This window comes from Colias eurytheme, chromosome 20, assembly GCF_061535395.1.
Source record: "Colias eurytheme isolate Ceu_HAF_F1 chromosome 20, ilColEury1 Martin Lab GWU primary, whole genome shotgun sequence".
NCBI lineage: Eukaryota > Metazoa > Arthropoda > Insecta > Lepidoptera > Pieridae > Colias > Colias eurytheme.
The window spans coordinates 9,259,127-9,282,274 of NC_142999.1; the positions used below are offsets into that span (position 1 = coordinate 9,259,127).

Sequence of the window (23,148 nt, forward strand, 5' to 3'; positions counted from 1 at the left end):
ATAAAAATAAACACGTTGTAACACAAGAATAGCCTATTAAGCCTCAATAATTCATAAACTTAACATTTCTGCTGATAGCATAATATATTTAGTAGTACCTTTGAAAATTCGCTCAAACTACAAGAAAACACATCTATTATATTGTGCAATTCGTTAATTGTACGAAATGCACAAATAAGAGGCGATTTGGCTAAAAGATTAGTTCTCGCTACTGGTACATACAGTATATTGGGTAAGATTCTTTTTTCTAAATAGTGGTCTGGAACCTTTAAATACATTTCCTTTAATATTCCGGGATTGTATTCTTTGCCCCTTAAAACCCCCACCAAGTATGCCACCAGCTTAAATTCGCGCCTTACCCTTAACTCATTGTACCCCACCATGCCCAGTACAAACAGTGTGGGATACATTAGGGGATAGAAGGGATATACGCCATAAAGCTTCATGTACAGGTGGCGCATGAATTTATTTTGTACTCTTTCCAACATAACCGTGTACTTTGCTTCGTGCGGTGCCCATATGACCGCACTGTGTTCCAAATAACTCCTGACAAGAGCATTGTATAAAGTTTTGACTACCGTTATGTTGGTGAATCCCCGCGACTGCCTGAGTACAAAGCCCAATTTTCTATACGCTTTTTTACAAATTTGCGTAATATGTCCTCGAAACGAAAGGTCCGCCGTGATACTTATCCCCAAATCACGTACTTCTGTAACTCTTTTCATCGGCACCGCATCTACTATGTACTCATAATTTAAGGGCACGCGTGCTCGAGTAAAACTAATCATGGAACATTTAGTTACATTAAAATACAGCTTGTTACGATGACTCCACTCCACTATACTATCTATATCTTGCTGGAGTCTTTCGCTATCTGTTTTATTCTTTACCTCGAGCAGCAATTTAAGATCATCTGCAAATAATAAACATACTCCGTGCTTAACTACCTGCGGAAGATCGTTTATCATTATTATGAATTCGAGAGGTCCCAAATTACTGCCCTGGCTTACTCCCGATTGGGTATTATATGAGTCAGATAAGCAACCCTTGTAGTCAACATACTGCCGTCTATCCTTTAAGTAACTGCAAAAAAAATTTAAAAGATGTGGGGTACATCCCAATAAAGCAAGCTTCTTCAATAAAATGTCATTATCTACAGTGTCAAATGCTTTTCTAAAATCAAAGTAGGCAACATCCACCTGATGACCAGAATCTACTGCAGGCACTACATTTGATATAAAATTTAGAAGGTTAGTAGTAGTACTACGACCAGGCCAAAATCCATGTTGGGCATCAGATATCAGACTACTAATTTGCTTCTGCATGGCCCGATATATTGCAGCTTCAAATACCTTTGCCGGCGTGGACAATACAGCCACTGGTCTGTAGCCACTGATATCTGATTTAACCTTTCCTTTAGGAACTGGAATGACTCTTGTGACCTTCCATTGAGCCGGAAAGGTCTCGACGCGCATGCACGTGTTAAATATATACTGTAAAGGCTTCGCTAGTATCCCACTACAATCCCTAAAAAGAAACGCCGGTATGCCATCCGGACCAGCCGATCGTTTTGGCTTAAGAGATGCTAGTGCTTCTTTTACATCCTTTAAACTAAACTCATCAATATGCACCCTAGAGCTAGATGTTATTTCTCTTGAGGAGCTTGATACTGCCGCATCTACACTTAATTGGGGTGGTTCAATTGAGTAAACAGATTTAAAGAACTCTGCAAACTCTCTCGCACATTCCGCATTGGTCAAAAAATTACCATTTTTTAAAATAACCTCCTCCCTAGCACAACTCGACATCGACTTACAATAACTCCAAAAAGACTTTGGATCATGTGCAAATTGATTCTGTATTTTAATTTGATAATTTTTATACGCCGTATCTATCGACTTTTTGATTCGCGATCTACAACACGAGAATTCATAATAATCGCTATCTCTTTTTGATTCTTTATATCTCTTATGAAGACTAGCTTTCAGTTTTAAATCTTTTATTATGCTATTCGTGTACCACGAGGGATATGAACGTGACGAAGATCTATGTTTTCTCCTCGGAACACATTCTTCAAAGATATTATTAAGAACAGTATAGAAATACGAAATAATTTTATCCACGTCCTTTGTCTCGTACAGGGCACTCCAATTAACTGCTGTGAGTTTAGAATAAAGTGCGTGATAATTTGCCTTATAGAAATTCCATTGAGGTTTTATATTGCGTTCATAGTGTTCACTGCAGTGATCAACACGCTCCAATGAAGAAGCGCTTACACTTACTACTAGTGGCGGGTGGTATACATCAACCGGCACAAGCGCCTCATCTGATGCAACCACTAAAACCTCTCCTCGAGAACTCGAACTCAACACTAAATCTAACTGACGATTCATACAATTAGGTACCTTGTTACTTTGAGTGAGTTTACAATAGGCTAAAAAACATTCGTAATATTGCGTAATATTCAAAGGACATGAATGTAAATTAAAATCTCCTAATACTATTATACTCGTGTATCTACAGCTTAGATCTTCAATAATTTTAAAAAGGGTCATGTAATCATTCTCCGAACTACCAGGTGGAATATAGACAACACAACACAAATACAAAAATCGATGATTCAAGTGAACCGTAGCACAGACCAATTCAAAAACACAGGAATCTACCGAAACATTGGATATTTCCACACGCCTTAATTCAATTCGCTGAGCAGCCGCTAACAGCACACCACCCTGTTTGCGACCATCCAACCTATCACAACGTATTATATGATATCCAACTGGAACTATTTCACCGTCATGTATGGATTCGTTACAACCAGTTTCGGTTATGGCATATAAGTCTGAATTAAACAATTCCAAATTATTCCGGAACGTTTCCAGTTTCGTACGTAGACCTCTGACGTTTTGGTAAAAAATTTCAGTTACATTTTTATACCTGGGCGCGTTTGGCTTTGTTGCGAAACCAAATCCATTCGCTGAATTCGACATATTCTGGCCATGCATCCGCTTGATTCAATACAACGAACATTCGCTCTGGCAAACCAATTATGAACGAAGCATAATCCCTTCTTGATTTATGTTTAATTTTCTCTACATAAATGGGCGCATTATCCCCACATACCTTTTTTACATGAATCGTCAAGTCTTCCACTGTTGTCTCCGGCAAAAGGCGCCATACATGCAAGTGCTTTTTCTTTTCCGCAGCTTTTATTGATGTTATTTCAGTATTTTTACCTTTTTTTACCTCCTGAGACTGTTTACTAAACGTCTTTCTCTTTTGTGCATTTATCCCATCGGTATCCGTATCTTCATTTCTTTGCGCACTTTTCATATCGTTCGTGTGCGATACCGTATCTGTCACCCTTACCGGTTGTTCAACACTCTTTGAAGGAGCGTTTATTTGGAGATTTTCCATCGAACCTAAGGTTTCTACCGGTGTTTCCGGCTCAGGTGTTATTTTCGCCGATACACACTTACACCTTAGGTAGACTTGATGCCCGCCAATCTTTTGTTCAAGCAAGTTCGTTATATTGAAAACTCTCTCCAGATCATACCTAGTCTGGACGAATTCATTCTGCAATTGGGAAATTGCTAATGCTTGACTATCCAAGCGGGATATCAATTCTGATCGTAACTGCTTTAATTCCTCTAATATAATAGAATTCATATTATTATTTGTATTCTTATTATCCATACATGACTTGCATACCCAAGACTTTTTGCTCAATTGAGACATGACTAAAAAACGTTTACGGGTAACATTAGTACTTGATAGTTCAAAGACAGATTTACAGTTACAACATTGAAGACATTCATTATTAATTAACACAGACTTATTAGTAACATGATTGGTATTAGAATGAGAATTAGATTTACTTTTATTCAAATTATGCAACATCATTTTTACGCAATGACAATTAATTTCACGATACAATAAAAAATTAATATATTTACCTAGTTATACCTCTACTTATCTATTACCAGAAATAAGTAAATCTTTACAGAAGAAACTTCTAAAGTAAAATTTTAAATATAATATAAATTAGTGTACAGTATAGTTATATACGTAAACTAATAATGTATTATTTAAACGTTATCTTATCTTAATAACAATTCCAATTTAATATTATTACACTATGATTTTTCATTTATACAAATTAGCAATAAAAGAAGTTAAAAATAACTAACATTTAAAATAAATAAGCAGATAGCCTAAAATAAAATAATCTTGGCAACTAATTACACACTCAACACCTTATTATAATTACCTATGTTTACTTCTATTCAAAAATGCAAAATCACTTTTACAGAATGACAATTAATTTTCAAGATACAATATGTATAATTGTATATATAGTTATGGATTTTTTATTACAAAAATAAGTAATCTTTACAGAAAAAACTAGTAAAGTAAATTGTAAATATAAATTGTTGTACAGTATACAGGGTTACTTGTAAAACACCGGCAACCTCGCAGGACAAGATAGCTAACATCATAAGTAACAACATTTGTTCTACGACTTTTGATAATTTGTTAGATTTTATTTTCATACAAAAATAAATATTCATTTAATTTTCCGTCTGAATATTATAAACTCTACGCCTCCCAAAAATTACGTAAACAAAAAGCGAACGAGAGGGGGAAGGGGGCGTCGCGTCGTCCATCCGATAATTAATAGAACATAGACTTACAAATGTAAGGAGAGTACAATAAAAGTTTAAAAAATCATTTAAAAATAATTTATTGCGTTATGCCAAAAGTCGTAGAACAAATGTTGTTACTTATGATGTTAGCTATCTTGTCCTGCGAGGTTGCTGGTGTTTTACAAGTAACCCTGTATATACTACATTCGTTAATAATGAATTATTTAAACGTTATATTATCCCAATTACCATTATAATTTAATATTCTTACACAAAGATTTTTTGATTAATACAAATTATAACAAAAAGAGGTTTAAAAGAGCACTCGACACCTTACTATAAGTATGTTAGAATATGAAAATATCCTTAAAAGTCCCCTATATACTTATATTCTTCATACAAACACGATGTGAAATGAAATGATGATTATTATTTTATTTGCAATTGCGAAGTGAAGTGATTCAAAATGTTGGTAGACAGTACGGCGCTTGATCAGCTGTTCAAAGTCAACGACTTCTCACGTAATCATTAGTGTTTGCAGGAACGATGATAAACGTTCGCAGCAACTGCTAACGGTTGCAAGCAGGACAAAAGATAAACTGGTTCTTGAATTGTACCCGTGTAACAACGATCAGTTTCTTTTTATAATAATTTGATAATTACTCACAGGTATTATTACGAATACATATGACTGTTGCACCTTCACATTACTTTCACTGAATCCTTTTTAACAGTATATAACACTCATGCCAATATAAGGTTGACTTATTTTTAAAATAATTTAAACTTATCCTTCCACTACGATTACGTGTAGCTACGATTACGATTCAACATCACTCGCATCACTCATCACTTCGGCAATTATTAACAAACAACATAAAGTACGTGGCCAAGTATGAGGGAAAATCAACTACATTTTTTAAATATTTACTTAAATTGTAATTTTACGATATGTAATAAGTATTGCAGTTATTATTGCTATTTTTCAATATGATCTGTAATACTTCACATATCACCTTAAACATTACTCGGTCATCATTTCATTAAAAAAATAAAAATCGATCGGGTAATGTGTGATGTTACGGAGTAATATCACTTCCGTGGAAGTGATGCGTGATGTTGCATTACTATTTGACGTACTGTTTTGCGCATGTCTACTGCGAATGATACATATATATAGATCATATTACTATTAACATAATGGTCAGAAGAAAATGACCTCTGACGACATTATTACCTGGCACAATACGAAGACAGAATAATGTTTATATTTCGTTTATATGCGTGAAATTTTAAAGGTTATATTTGAATAAATGAGGAGACATGCAGTACCTTGCGTGAATATAAAGCCTGCAAAAATAAAATGACATCATAGTTTCGCGCCAAAATCCGTTATAACCATTTGATAACAATATTTCAGCAAACAAAAATGGATTTAGATGTTTTGTAGCAATAATAAATATGGTCCCTTCAAATAAGGTAATTATAAAGTATGTGTTGCTAATTCAGATGATTAAAACATAACCATTTGACTGACCGGTCGGCTTGGTTGGTAGTGGCCCTGCCTTCCAAGCCAGAGGTCGTGGGTTCGATTCCCACCAGGGCAAATATTTGTGTGATGAACATAGATGTTTGCTCTGTGTCTGGGTGTTAATTATCTATATAAGTATTTATTTAAAATTATATATACCGGTCAAATGTGGCTACTTGACCACATTTTTTTACTTTTTCTTAGCTAACTTATTTATGTTAAACTTTTATTAACATTTTATGATTTGTTCATGTCATGAATGATTTCATCATTCACTTTTACTAGGTATTTCGTTAAAATATATTGAATCTAACATTATTTACAAATAAACGTAATACAGGTCAAGTTGACACTGATGTGGTATCTTGACCTTGCACATCAGTTTTCATAGGTAGATGCTTAACATTCTTGTTTTAGCCTAAGTTGCTATTATTTTTTAAGTCTTCGACTTTTTAAATATTGCAGCCCGAAGCTTTACAATAAACTGTTAGGCTCTGGCTACCTGGTCAAGTTGCCACGGGATTTGTAATGATTTCATACAAATCATTACATGTCGGATAGGGTTGTCACAAACAAAACACAAATTTTAATGAACTATTTATTTATTAAACCAAATTTAATACATATGTATATGTATATTACTTAATACTTATAGGTATTTATTAATAGGTAAGGAAACATTTATTTTTCATTAGAAATATGCTAAATCGTTGTCATCAAAGAGAGTATAAGTAACTGGATTGTCCGAAATTTGCAGCAAATTTATTGATTTTACTATGTAAAACTCGAAACAGATAAAAGAAGGCAAAAATGCAGTCACGTTATTTTTTTGTGTCAACCCTAGGCGTCGGTCAAGTTGCCACGCAGCGGTCAATGGCAACTTGACCTAACCTGAGGCATCAATGCCCAAGCAAATATTTCGACAGATGAGCCTAAAATTGGATAGTTCCCACTGTAAAATCAATCTCTAGGGTTTATTACACAACATATCAAAACTGTACTCACCTGAGATGTGCAGTTTAAGCTCTACAAACATAATAATACTGACACCGGCAAAAGATCCTTAGTCACAGTCACACTTCGATACGTTATATTGCGAGAACCAACAGCGTTACTACTTTAAAATTAAAATATGTTGCCAATTAATATTTTAAAAACCTACCAACATCGATACGTTAGGTCAATTTGCTTTCAATTCTATAAAATTTGATATTTTGTTATTAAACGGAAGGTGTGGTCAAGTTGCCAAGTAAAGGTCAAGTAGCCACATTTGGCGGTACAGTGCAATCTCGATATAACAAATCTGAAGGGAACAAATAAATATTCGTTATATCAAGTAATTCGTTGAACTGAGGTTCGTTAAGTTGAGGTTAGGTTGGTCTAAAATTCGTTATAAAGAGGTCTTTTCCGTTTCTGATCCATTTCAACTTGAATCTTTAACAATAGTGACGAGCAGCAGTGTTCACATTACTTTCCAATTTAAATTAAACAAAAATAATCGTTTTACGAACAAAAGCATGTCGAAACCTGTCGCGACATGAATCACATAAGTACTATGAGATTTAAGAATCATTACATTGGTTGGAACTTTATATAAAGGTTTTGGGTTGACAAAATTCGTTAATTAGAGGTATTTATACTTTTCTTGATAGTTAAAAATTCGTTATAATGAGGTTGTTCGCAAAAAATGTTCGTAATGTAAAGGGATATTTTGTATTGAATCTTATGGACAATTCAAGGGGATTACGAAAAATTTGTTAAATCGAGGAAATCGTTATATTGAGGTACGTTATATTAAGGTTGCACTGTATATCTATGTTTATCAGCCATCTTGTTTCCATAACACAAGCGAAAGCTTAGTATGGGATCAGATCGTGCTGTGTGTGAAATTGTCCTGAAATATGTATTATTGTTTATTTAATTATAACAGACTGTCTTAACTCTTAAACCACATACCATATTTACTTTAGTAGATTAATACGGCAATAAGTGATTTTAAACCTGTCACCTTCAAATGTCATCAACAAGTCACACAGCTCCGAAGGTCGAGTGACTCAGTCGATTTTATTATACACTTAATTATCTTTTACTTACAATAAATAAATAAAATACAGGTATAGCAGGATCTTGCCAGATGTGATGTAATTCGACATTCTTTTTAATGCATTAGTATGATAAATTAGTTCGAAAAGTTCATAAAAAGTAAAAAAGACAGAGAAAATGTGACTCATCCAAGTTATATACTAAATCATGTTTGTTTTGTATGTAAAACGCTCTTTTGTGTTGACTTTTAACTTCACTTAAATGCTATAAAAAGGACCATTTATATTGAACAGGTTAGATGGCATGTAAAGCTATGTATTTTACTCTATTCTATTACATTTTTAGAAGAAATTGAATCTAACCTTAGTTTCTAGCCTTAATTCTGAAACAAGTCTACGTTTCTAAACTGCTTTTTAAATATTAGGTACCAACTTCAAAACAGGAAAAATATTGAATACTGTATATAGGTAGTAATTAAAATCGATAAAAACAAATTAGTGAAAAAACACATCAGTTAACTTGATAAACATCAAGATGATCATTATTTACATATAAATAAGGTATATATAGTTAAAAAGCCTACTTAGTACTCGCCCACAACATGAAACCCACTCAAAGCCGCGAGGACATACAGCCTTATAAATTTTGTTGACGTCAATACGTAAAGATATTTTAGGTATAAAGATAATGTAGCTCGTAAAGTCCATACTTTAGTGTTTATTTTAATTGCTAAGTCGTTGTTTTATTGTTGCATACAGTTAACATGTCCAAATTTGTAAATTATAAATTTAGTTGGAGGAGATTATTATCAGGCTATACAATGATTGTACCTACTGTGATTTATTTTTAGTTTTACTAACTTTAAATGTAAACAGTAAAAAAGTTTTGAATATACCTTACCTAGCCTTAAATAACTTAATTAAAATTTTGAGAACAAGGAATACACCACCAGGGAGCTTAAATTTACATAAAATGGTATATTATATGCAATTCGCTTTGATACCCTCACTTCGTCAGATAACTTATAATATCGTCTACTCTAAAACTCAACAACAAAATTTTCCATACAACCATACTCTAAGTCTAAACCTCAAGTCAACCGTCAGCAAAACAAGTCTAACAGTACAAACAAGTAGCGCCAGCAAAAAAAGGCAATAGGTTTTCACGATTCGCACGGAATTTCTAGCGATCCCATGCAGTTAGCAGAGTAAGGCTCGCGCCAAAAAAGCGGTACATCACTTCCTGCCTCGCTGGTTACCAAATATGTAGTGCTGTTGGAAAGCTAGGCTTTGTGCAGATCTCGTTGTTAGCAGTTGGATACGGTTTTAATGGTAATAAATTAATGTGTAATAAGCCTAATGGTATTAAAAAAGCCTTGTGTAAAAAAATGCTTTAGCAGATTTTTAATAGCATCGGCTGAGATGTACATATTTCCTTCAATCTTTTTGCCGTCCAAGATATATACATTTTCAACACATTCTCGAAAAAAGTGCAGAAAAAACATGGTTTTAAATGTGTATAAATATCCATATATGCTATGTGTTTTGAGAAATACTTTCTATATTAAAATCATTAATTTATTATCACTAAAAACTCGTGTGTGAAAGCCCTAAGGGACTCGTCAAGCTAGATGAGCGATGCCTTTGGCCTATCCTAGCTGTTAGAGCCTTACACATTTCCAAGTGATTGATAAACGAATTATATTCTCATTGTTATACACAGAATTCTATAAATATTATTTTTTGGATAATATACGTAGGTATATGGATTTAAAGACTGCAACCAATATTATGTATCATCATGGATATCTTTTAGCTTATGCTTGTTATCACGTAGCATACTATCATTGGGGTTAATAGTATAATTAATTAATTGCGTTTCAAATCTGTAACATATCAATCTTAATATGTATAAATCTCGTGTCACAATGTTTGTCCTCAATGGACTCCTAAACCACTTAGCCGATTATAATAAAATTCGCACAACATGTGCAGTTCGATCCAACTTGAGAGATAGGATAGTTTAAACATGTAGGTACCACGGGCGAAGCCGGGGCGGACCGCTAGTGTCTTTATAAATTGATCACGACCTAATATTTTAGTTTTTGCTGAATAAAATAATTGCTTGCTAAATAAAAAGATTCTTTTATTACATAAACATGAAGTATTACTATCAACATTAATTAATGAACGGTCATCACGCTCAATATAGACCGGGAGATACTGACACAAAATTTCGAGTCATTTGTAACAGGATGGCGGTTCTACAGGGGTCTTAGTACGCAATGACAAAAAGAAAAACGGAAAACGATGGTGTGAACGCTGGTACCGGCGGCTTAGTCGCGTGGGCGTTAGTCGAACTCGTCGTAAAAATAGCGAAAGTCAAACGATTTGTAACACAAAAAATTTAGAATTTACCGCTAGCCCATAAAAAAGAAGTAGGCGGTAGTGTCATGTCATACTTTTCCGGTGTGACTTACAGCCCGCCATACCGACGCAAATGTGTTGATTTAAAAAAAAACAATTCAACCATTTGTACCAAGCTAACTTTTGCACAGGTAACCATCGTCATGTAGCCATTTACGAAAATCACCATACCATACTTTTCGGACGATTCCAAATGGTCGCCATACCGCCGAAAAACTGCAAAAATTTTTTTTTTCGCCGAACTTTTTGTACCAGTATTGCATTTGGATTTTTGGAGAGTATTTGATAAAATGTGACCATAATTATATTTGCCATACTTCTAGTAGGGGGAAAAAGTGCTGCCATACTTCATAAATAAATTTATTATTAATTTATAGAAGTGAAGATTTCTACCACCTAGATCTTTGAAATTTTGTATTTATATTTGTTGAACCTCAAACTTATAGGAAAGATTAATGCCATACTGTTACAAATCGTTCAAAATACGAATAAAATCATACAATAAAAAAAAATCTTATACACATTCGCCACCTCCCACAGGTATGGCATTATCACACTTCTATTTATAATCATTCAGGAGTTGTTGAAAAAAAAATTTAGGGTGTTACAAATGGTTCGGCGAAAAAAAAAATTTGCAGATTTCCGGCGGTATGGCGACCATTTGGAATCGTCCGAAAAGTATGGCATGGCGATTTTCGTAAATGGCTGCACGACGATGGTTACCTGTGCAAAAGTTAGCCTGGTACAAATGGTTGAATTGTTTTTTTTAAATCAACACATTCACGTCGGTATGGCGGGCTGTAAGTCACACCGGAAAAGTATGGCATGACACTACCGCCTACTTCTTTTTTATGGGCTATCGGTAAATTCTAAAATTTTTGTGTTACAAATCGTTTGACTTCGCTATTTTTCCGACGAGTTCGACTAACGCCCACGCAACTAAGCCGCCGGTACCAGCGTTCACACCATCGTTTTTCTTTTTGTCATTGCGTACTAAGACCCCTGTAGAACCGCCATCCTGTTACAAATGACTCGAAATTTTGTGTCAGTATCTCCCGGTCTAATAGACTATAATTTATACACCATCTAGGTAAAGCAATATTTTCCCATCAAGTGACAGACATGAGACAATACAGTTTTCCCGCTCAAAATTCTCACAGTACCAACATTGCGACACAAAAGGACAAACGATTGTCTAATGTTGTTACTTGTTAGCCATTGTCATGTCGTGCAAAAATCCACGAATAAACACATACTTGGTCGTGTGGATGTAATACTAGAGAAATCTACGGTTTTCGTACAAGTGCGACGTGACTTAATGATATCGTTACGTGAAAAAATTAGGTTTTGACTACACAAGAAACAGTTCAAGTAATGTTTGAACTAGGTATCAACTCATGGCCTTAAAGTTAAGACTGTGTGCAGTACATATCTTTGTAGAAGCTTTCCGAACCGGTGGTAAAGATATTATGTTAAGACGAATCAAAGGTGCTTCTATAAGTCTTACTGAATATATAAATGTTTGAGCTTGGGTTTATCAAAACCAAGGTTAAAAGTTATGAGTCACATAATGGGACCATTTGATTAATGTTTTGTTGGTTTTGATTTCTTTGGTTGTTTTAATACTTCATTGCATACGGGAAACATGGTATATTATATAACAGTACCTTATCTACTTTATATAACGTTCTCAAAAGTATTACGATTACCACATGGTATAATTCTACTGGGATGCTATTGTCATTTTACTATAGCTTACTATAACGTGAAAGTTTGTTTTATTGTCAAGTCACGAACGGCTCAATGGGTTTGGATAACATTTTGATAACTGATAAGTAACATGAAGTTCTAGTTAATACGAATAGTCTGCATGTCCCTCTGTGCCCCACTAAACGATTTTTTTATTCTTAAAGGGATGTTTTTTTAAAGGGAGCTTATTTGAGCCCAGGTCTTCGACCTTCATCGTCTTTCATTGTAATTCAACTTAATCTATAATAAGCGGTTTTATGGCTTTACTGTAAAAGCGTAACAGACAGACAAACATACTTTCGTATTTATAAGATCTGTAAGTATCTTTGTACAAGTCATTGCCACTGGAATAATGTCATTTTTAAGTGCTACTTGCACGTATTTAATAACATAATAAGTTTTATGAAATAGCGGTATAAAAGCTTACGAAACAACTATTTTGCGGTGTTTCTGCCATTTGAGCTCACCGCAAACAGTGTGAAGAAATTACACTTTCTGTGACATGTTATATTTATAACTTTATTACTTACTTGCTTACCGCGGTTTCGCCTGCGTATGACGGTCAAGTAGCCTATATTAAATACCTACAAGATGTTAACATTGCATTCAGTTGTTTAAATGAAAGCTCTATTTTATTTAAAAAACAACACAAATATACGTATTTAGATCCAATATGCCTAAACTTGTAATATAATTAATTAACTTAGTTACACACGCGTGGCACGCGTATGTCATGAAAATTATTTTGAAGCACTAACATAACCCGTATAAATATGGTTGCCTTATTTCACTTTCATGTTCGCTACGTTCATTTGTAGCATTTTTTAAAGTATTGTCCGTGTTGATAATCAATATTCAACTAAATTCAAATCTGATCTACATCCATTCAACACTATCTATAAAAGCGAAACATTCACATACAAATAAAATTCTCTAAACAATATCCTTCCTATCTACAAAGTTTTTCGCACGACGCTTCCTACGAAGCACCAAATTGATCCGTGATGTGGCTCACGCTCTCGTGATCAAGGTTTGATTCCTGTACAAATTGCGTACACGTTTCTTGTGTTCCCATCAGATCCTTACACTAAGTTGTACCCGTGGATCTGTTCCTGTGTCGGAAAATAAAATGAAAATTTTTGAGATTGTTTTTCTAAATTGTTATGTGTCTTTCACCAGGGATATACACTGGTCATCAAAAAAATCGACCCACCTACACTATGTTTGCTATTTATCGATTATTTCACAAATAAGTCGTCTTATATTGTTGTATTTTGTTGTAAGGGTCTGATAACATGCTAATCATTATGTTTGTCGTAAATTTTACTGCACTTAATGATTCTTAACAAATTTTTATACAGAAATACTGTACAGTGTTGATTTGACGGTTTACGGCGGGACAAATTATGCCCGTGTTCCCAGTTCAAAAATGACTTTTTTCGGGATCTCTTATTCATAACGTTAAGTTTAATAATTGATGCTGTAGTTTTGATAAATTTTGTCTCAAAATAATGGATACTACTGTAGCTGAGGGGGCCCAAACTGTGGCTCTACTAAAACAGGGGTTATGTCAACTTGCTGTGGCTAAAAACTAAAATCTGAGCTGTTTTGCAGTTCGATGAGATTACCAAAAGTTTCTAGAGACTGGGCAGTATCGATGAAAATATTGATCTGCAAGAAATAGGGCGGCACCTCAAAGGCACGACCCCTAGATAATGAAATCAACTCTACAAAATCGACATCTGTCTGGTGTAGATCTCTAGTGACGCCTGCGTGAAGATAAGGAGGTGGGTATAAATGACAGAACTGTTAGAAGAAGACTTAAGGAGTAGAACCTAAGACCACACAAGCCAGAAACATGGCCACAATCAGCCACAGCACATCGACAAACCAGACTTCAATTGACTCGAAATCACGTAAACTGGACTATAGGCCAATGGGAGTCAGTACTTTTGAGTGACAAGATGCAAATGAATTTATATGGTGCTGATAGACGTCTTTATGTCATGCGATGACCAGATGAACGATTTGTTCAGTGCTAGGTAGGAGAAACGGTCGATTATGATGGAGGCTCTGAAAAGTTCTAGAGTGGCATTTCTTTGACAAGACGCACGGAGCTTGACGATAAAAAGATGCTCATTAAATGCTGTTCAATACATTACCGAGGTTTTGGACTATCATATGGTGTAATATGCCGGCTGTATCTGCAAAAACTTTGAGTCTATGCATGATAATGCTCGGAAACACGTAGAGCGAATCGTGATCCAGTATTTAGAAGAGGTCCGCATTAGAGTTACACTCTGGTTAGCAAAAAGTCTCGATTTGAAAACTACAGAACACATGTGGGACAATTAAAAAATAAAGCTTAGAGCTCGTAATTCAGCCCCTACAACAATAGAAGACCTGAAAACCGCCATGAGGGAAGAATGATAACGAATTCCTCAAGAGACCATCAAAATCTTGATTATTTCTTTAAAATGGTGAACGCAGGCTATCATTCCAGAAAGAAGGGAAAATACTGAGTATAAATTCGAAGGAAACGTGATCATAAGTTTCATGATTACAAAATAAACTGCATTTGAAATTAAATAAAGAAAAAGCTGAAAATTGAGGATTTTGAACTTTATTCGAAATTGACATTTTTTTTGACATGTTAATGATTTTATGTGTTTATATTCGTGTAAATATGCATGTTTAATTAATCGGTTCAGTTTCCAAACAAATTTTTTCTTTAGTTTGTGAGAAAACCGCAACTTTCCGTAAAAATGCAGGTGGGTCGATTTTTTTGATGACCAGTGTATTAAATAAACTTCAAAATTCATCAAGTTAATATATAGTTATAAATTTTTATATTACATGTAGTACTTAAATTAATCATTGTAAATAATATAAAAAAACTAATTACTTAGTACCTATAAGTGTAGGTAGATCAAAAAGTTTGGCCTAAGGGATTCATCTTTACACCCAGATAAGGTCAAAGTATTAAGATGAAGTACCAACCACACACATCTATGAAATCTTAACAGCATCACTTATCGTACTATATGCGTGACAATAAAATCCGTTAAAAATAATTACAAAATAATAAATGTCCAAACCATTAGAAAGGGTTATTCGGAATTATCGCGTTAAATGATGTAACTTAAATGATACTAAATTATAGTCTAAGTATAGGCTAAGTTCATGTATGCATAGGTCAAGCGAGTCACGATATAACTCTGTAATGGACAAAGCATTGGACTTTTTAACATGCCACGTGTTATTATGTAAGCAATTGTTTAAAACGATTTCTTTAAATGTTCGTATGTTAACATCTTTTATGAAAGGAGAGGAGGAATTAGAACATGCGTTTCTACGCTACCTAACTTTATTTTACAACGCGGTATTCTGTGTACTTTACGTACCTTTTGGTATAAGTAAATAGTTAAAACAGCAGATTGAAAATAAATCATTTTAAATATTATATTTACCAGGTCTAAACTTCACGAACAAAGTTATGGGATTATACATATTGCGTGCAAATAACATAGATAATTAAATGTTATGACCGTATCTGTTTATTACAGAAGATATTCTAACCAGAGAGAATAAACAAACTTATAAACAATATTAGAATTATTTCACATTACATCACCAAAATAAACAAATATAAAAAACAATAGAAAGCACACTGAATAATTACAACAACTAAAATCGTGATCCAAGCAAACAGTCACATACATCAAATTCATAATTCGTGTAGTAAAGAAAAGTGAAAACACCTTAGAGCCTATACGCACTATGCGGGTAGCCGCATTGCGGGTAGCCGTCCGGCTGACCGCAAGCACAATTATGTACGTAACCGCAGACCGCACAGTGCGCATAGAAATGAATATTACGTACATAATTGTGCTTGCGGTCAGCCGGACGGCTACCCGCAATGCGGCTACCCGCATAGTGCGTATAGGCTCTTATACTTTCGCTGTACCACTTTTGGACATTTGAATAGAAAGCTCATCCCAAATTGCGCACATTACTGGTACATCCAGTTTTGGTTGCGTAACTGAATTTTCAAACATTATGCATATAGTCCAATGTCATTGTACACCTGTCTTGTGTTTTGTTTACCTTGTAAGTTGAGTACTGATTTAATTATCGATTTATTACTGTCAGTGTTTGTGGTAGGTACCTATTTAATTTGTAGATAAATGCTTGTTTCTATAATAGTTTCATGTATTGCTCGTCGTAAAATGACCAAAAACCACACAGGTATTATATTAACTATCGTTATGTATATTGTGTAACTAAATAAAAAATATTATTTTGGCTTTGTACAATTTCAAAAAAAATAAAGAAAATATTAGAAAAGATCGATAATTGTATTTGTAGAAATTATTGATTGTATCTATGATTATAGGTATCTATTTATCTGTTCTTTAAAAAAAATCAACATACAAAATATGTTACCTACCTAAGAACACATATAACTCATACGATTATTATCAATAAAAATCAAGAGATGACTAATAAGTAAATATTAGCAGACAAACTCATGATTACGTGATAATAGTCATCGGCTAATTTTAAACACACACATGAACTTGAAATAGTAAAACGATTGGTCATTGTTGTAAATAAATTTATAATAAACTAATTTCAATGTTTGGAGAAGTTTCATGTTTGTGTGAGTTTACAATAGATTACTATGCACGTTTATTTACGTAACTTTTACATACAAATGATACGTAAATACAGTATGAATTTCAAGCCTTGATTAAAAATATTTTATTTATTGATTACTATTATATATCTATAAATAACTTTAGTATTGAAAAAATATACAGTCATTTAATAAATATGTCTATGTTAAGAACTATTGTTTCAAAATTCAGCTGCTGCGGAAAATAATCAACAAGAAAGTTATTTATATTTTCAAGTAACTAGTGAATTTGAACATATTCGAAAAACGTTTTGCATTCAAAAATAAACGCTATTAGACCAGTATTTAAAGTTCGTCTTTTTGTTCCAGAGCTGGCCGTCGACGGCGAAATCCGCTCGCGTTATACCCTGAGGACGATGCCCACGATCTGAGTGACCTTGGGATCGGCACCTCCAGCACTAAGAGCAGCCTCAGTGAGGACTGTGATACGCACAGCTTAGCTGTAAGTATAATAATGTTACAAAATTGTTATTTATAGAACAGTATACTTACTAGGAAAGAAATTCGCTACACACAAATCAATGGTAGAAATTATGCCTAAAGATAAACAACCATACCTTTTAATAAAATTAATTTTAAATATTATATTCTATGAGAAAGTAGGTTTCAAAAATCTGGAATTTAATTAAACTTTTCTGTTTTCAGAGTGACGGAATGGACCTTGATAAGAACCATTCGGATATGGACAATATGTCTAACTATGACAGCAACCGAAAAATGGGTTCAAGTGCCAACGAATACGATACTTGCACGACCACGACCATAAGCTCCCCCGAGCCAGAAGAGTACACTTACGAAGGTGCAATAGAAGGATACAAGTCCAGAATCATTTCGACCACTAACAGCAACATTGTCAAAACCGTTGTTAATAACAGCATGGAAAAGTCGCCTGACAAATCAAACGGTGACATACATAAAATAAGAACATCTGTCAGTAACAAAATAGAAGAGAAACTGTCCTCCTTCCAACAGGAGAGAGCGAATGATTTAAAGAATAATAATCCAAAGAAAGACTTGCCTAAAGTAGACATACATAAACGAAGAGAACAATTCGAACGCGAGAATTCGCAAGAATTACAAATAAATAAAACAAAATTACCTGATATTGCCAATAAAAAATCGATCAAAGAAAGACTGTATAGCTTAGAAAAATTCACTGAAGAAAGTCACATGCAAAAGTCTGCAAGCGATCTTACAAAATTGCCGACAGAAGTAAAGCCATTAAAAGAACGCTTATCTTGTTTGGAAAAAGTTAAAACAACTGAGCCTGAGAAGGTTAAAAGACTTTCCAACGGAGATCTGAGTAACACGAAATCTTTAAAAGAGCGTCTTTCCAGTCTCAAATCACAAAACGCAGAAGAAGAAGTGAAGGTAACAAAAACTGAAGTCAAAGAGGTTTCCATGAGTCTAAAAGAACGCCTCTCATGTCTTGATGCAGCAAAGAACAAAGAAATACCCAGAATATCTGTCGAAGAAGAAATAAACAACACTTTGAACGCAGCCAATGTTCCCGAAGACAATATTAAAAATAAAGTCTCGGATAGTTCACTTAAAACCAATCTGTCTGGATTAGAAAGTCAAATGCAAAGCTTTTGTCGTTCGCTAGACAGCTTAGATAGAAACGATCAAGCATCCCCGAGTTCATTCGAAAGGGTGCAGAGTTTGGAAGATTTTGATTGTGCTGAGATGCAGAACAATACTATTCCAAGTGACATTGAAACAGAAGACAGCGGCATACACACAGCCCGCGACTCTTGTGCGCCCGCAGACGACATCGCCGATCTCACTCAAGTAGCTTCTCCCATCGGTGAACCTATGGTTGAAGTTTCCGAATACGAATCCTCAAATGAAGACGGTCTAACATTAGAACCGAAAGTCGAGGAGCCCGCGGAAAATACTACAGAATTTGAGTGTAACAAAGATTTGTTTATCGACGAAATTTGCGATCAAGACAACAAGACTGAGGATACAGACAGCGCGAGCAACTACACACAAGCGCTGTCGCATCCCGAGGAGCTGAGCGTAACTGAGGACGTGACTGAAATACAAGTAGACAAGGAAGATGAAGACACGTTAAAAAGCTTAGATAATCAAGATTCCAGTGTAAGTCTCAATGAGCCGGTCTCAAACGCGTCGGACGGCGACGCGGTGGTGTTTGAGGGCAAAATGACTATTCAGCTAAACTTGAATGAACTATGCAACAACTTAAACTCTGGTGCTGGGACCAACTCTAGCGAGTCTAACGCAAACGACACTAACAGCAACAATTCTACTAACAAAAGCATGCCAATGGTAACTGTCTCTAATATTACAACTACTAACATTTCGCCAAAGAATTCCATTAAAACATTAAGGTCACTTATCGAACAAAATTCACATACTAACAAGGCCATTAATGTAGCTTCATGTGAGAGCAACGTAGGTAACGCTCAAAGTCATTTCCCTTGTAATAATGTACCTCTGTCTAATGATAATCGTATTCTCAGTAACGCAGCTAGTGACGACGCGGTAAGTACTTCGCAGGATTATAATCCGTTCTGGCAGAAACGAACTAAAAGATGCATCGAGCCTAATAGAAGAAAAACCATTTTATTAATTAATAACAAAATAACAACTGTCAAACAGAGTCAAGTAACGAATAATAGTAGTAAAGGAATAAACTAACTTGTCATTTATTCTAGTGCCTGATACACTTTCTCATATATTGCGAAAGCAAGCTAGGTGATAATTTTGTATTAGGTTAAAGTTCTAGATTTTAATGCAATCAATCTATTCCAAAAAAATCCGTCTTCCAATCCTTTTGGTGAACGATTTTTTTATACAACTGTTTTTCCTTAAGTCATATTTACTAAATCATCATATTTTCGTACTAAACATCATGTGCTAAAACGAATAACAATCCTAGCACTCGACAATACATACAAAAATACATTAAAATCACAATTCATTAGCAAGTAGTAATAAAACAGGGTTAAATTAGTGCCCATTAGAAAGTCAATTGTATGATTTATTTTTTCATGTAGCCCCTTTACGATTAGTATTTTAGATAATTCTGTTCGTGATAATATCTGTAAATTCATTATCGAAAATATATGTTATATGTTATGTATGAGTTTTATTTATGTATTTTATATCCTCGTCAATGTAATATGCATATATAATTATTGTATCGAGGTGTACCGTATATAATAGGCCAGTCTTCACGATACTTCAGAAATCAGTGCATTAGTTGGCTGTATGATAAAACAACGTTATCTAAACCATTCATATCTCGTGTAAACAGGCCCCTATCTAGTGATTATGTTAGTCACGTGTAGCCGCTCTCGGAATAGGCTTGTTTCAATTTGTTAGGATTATTCATCGGCTTTGGTGATGGGCTCAGCGAGGTAAGAATACGTAGTGTTCGCTTCATAACTAACACGCATCTTCGCCGCATTTTGTGCTAAATTTTGTGTTCATTCCGTTGCGTTTGCATGTTTTACTTCTTATATTATGTTTTCTCCTTTAAATGAAATGTGCTTTGTTTTATTTTGTAGTGTTTTTTCGCTGTCTGTTTCTGAATCATTTTCTTTACCACCCTTTCCAACTTCAGGTCATTGACGCTTTAGAACTGGCGTTCAAAGAGCTCGATTCGGAAGAAAGTGTAGAAATTACGATGAACGACGATGGCAAATTGGATGAAAGTAAAACGGAGGCAGCTAAAGATGACTTCGATTTTAATAACAAAGTGCCTGTGACGCCTTTGTATGAGAACATTGATATATTTGGGCAGAACAACGTAGTAGATGCAGGAGCATTTCCGTTAGATTTGCCGGCTAATGTTCTGGAACCTCCTAAAGAAAAGCCACCGCCGCCACCCGCTGAAGACAGCCCTGAAGATGAATTGCTGGGAAATGTAAGTAGAATTATATCTATAATTGGTTAGACAATTTTGATACTTATCATATCAGACACGTTTGATTTTACAAGTGATTAAATAATATCAATAAATTAATCTACTTATTTGTGAACATATCTAGTAATCATCAAGGATCCTGAATGTTGTGTGTATCTACTTTACTATTAATTATGAATTATTGAGAGACATCCCTATATAACTTTAAGAGCTTTTTATAGCACATCCAGATAAACCAAACATTTAATAGATAATAGATAAACATTCAGATATTTAATTCACCGCTTTCAGGGTAACTTCAAGCACACGAACTCTGCGCGCCGTATCAAAAAAGAAATACGCAACAAGCGGACAAGTTTCCTCGGCATCGAAGGTCAGGACGACAGCTATCTAGATGTCGACTTAACACTAGCTCCACGACCCGACATTACCTCCTTTTTACAAGAGGAAACAAAGATCGAAAAACTACTGTATAAGAAAACATTGTCCCATGATATGGACGCTAAGTTGAGAGATAGCAGAGATTCTGGTGTTGATATAGATAGAGGGCCGTCTGCTGAAGCCTGGTATAAGGGATCTTCTCCAGAAACTTCTGCTCCACATAGCAGACAAAATAGTGAGGTGAGTACCTTATGCATAAGGATATAGAGTTGATTTTTGCATGGCTATAGTAAGTGACGGGCCTATAAGTTTGACTAATTGATAAGAGGATTTTGCTAGGAATTTAGACGACCTTGAATATATTACCAAATGTGGTAATGAAAAACTAATTTGTTTCGATAAATCATGCATTTAATAATATCTGAAATTATCTGTGTAGTAATATTGAGCTGAGTCATTTAGATATATATTTGTAGTTATTATTTGAATATACCTTTCTATATTTATTTGTAATTAATTTATATGATATCATATTTTATCCATACTTACGTTTGTTTGAACGAGTTAATCTCAGGAATTACTGGTCCGATTTGAAAAATTCTTTCGATGTTAGATAGCCCATTTATCGAGGAAAGCTATATATCGTCACGCTAAGACCAACAGGAGTTATAGTAGTCGGCACGTAACTTGACCACTTTTTAACGCAGTGGGGGAAGCTTGCGCATATAAAAATGTACTAAAACTTGATGTGCAAACTTCCACCACCACGCTACTTTTTGGCCAAGAAGTTTGCCGGGCGCTATACTATATAGGTCATTAAATTTTTAATTATATCTGCATCTAATAGCTTACATAAATATTTTCAGCCATACACCCAAATAACTGTTACTTCAGATGAAGAAGAATCGACAAGAAATAAGGAACAAACATTCGCAAAAGATCTATTGAACAAGCTCAGTGATTTGCCAAATGTAGATCCAAAAATAGATCATTTGGACAAAAAATTACAACAACAACAGGTAAGCGAGGAGTAGGAAATAAAAGATTATAGCATCAAAATAAATAATACCAAATATGTAGATTTTGTAGTTCGATAGATAAGTAATGCCACTGGTCTTAGCTAGTTCGATAATGCTATCTTTTCCTATCTTCGATATTTCATTTCGTGAAGTATTCTGAAGGTAATTCTAATGAATCTTGCATTTGTTGATAATTGATACATTTAGGGCTGATTTTTCAATCCTTGGTTAAAACTTATTCATCAAATAACGTATTAAACTACCATTTCAAAAATGTATTCTAATGGTCCGTATATGACAGTTTACAGGTGACATTTTAAAATGTTCGTGTAATACTTTATTGGACGGATAAATTTTAACCAAGGATTGAGAAATCGGCCCTTAATGGAATGTTAAAGATTGGTTATAATAATTATGTTATTGTTTGAATATTATTTAAAGAAAAAAAGATTGTAACGTTTAGTTAGAACTGTATAAAATTATTTTGATAACGGTTATATCAGGTTTTGTAATTTGAGTATCTAATTCGATGGTTACGGGACCGCTTTTTTGCAAACGAACCGTCATTTTTTGTAAAAGCGACCGATTATTTACGCCTGTCGAAGTTTTTTTTCTGAAATACTTAAATACTTGAATAATCAGTCACTTTTTATATAACGGATCATCCGTAAATTTCGTCACAAAGATTTTTTTTTCTCTCTTCTGTAGTGTTGTCATTTAAAATTGACTAATTATGTTAGTAATTTATGAATGATCCTA

The 23,148-nt window shown here is 34.3% G+C and overlaps 1 protein-coding gene across 1 annotated transcript in view; it reads left to right on the forward strand.

The window, feature by feature from the left end:
* smash (smallish) overlaps positions 1–23,148 on the forward strand; it is a 90,936-nt gene that overhangs the window by 62,851 nt on the left and 4,937 nt on the right. The window contains exons 5-9 of the mRNA XM_090113655.1: positions 17,404–17,536; positions 17,740–19,602; positions 20,687–20,989; positions 21,281–21,610; positions 22,237–22,389. Coding sequence (XP_089969781.1) covers positions 17,404–17,536; positions 17,740–19,602; positions 20,687–20,989; positions 21,281–21,610; positions 22,237–22,389 — 2,782 coding nt within the window. The remainder of the gene's footprint in view (positions 1–17,403; positions 17,537–17,739; positions 19,603–20,686; positions 20,990–21,280; positions 21,611–22,236; positions 22,390–23,148) is intronic.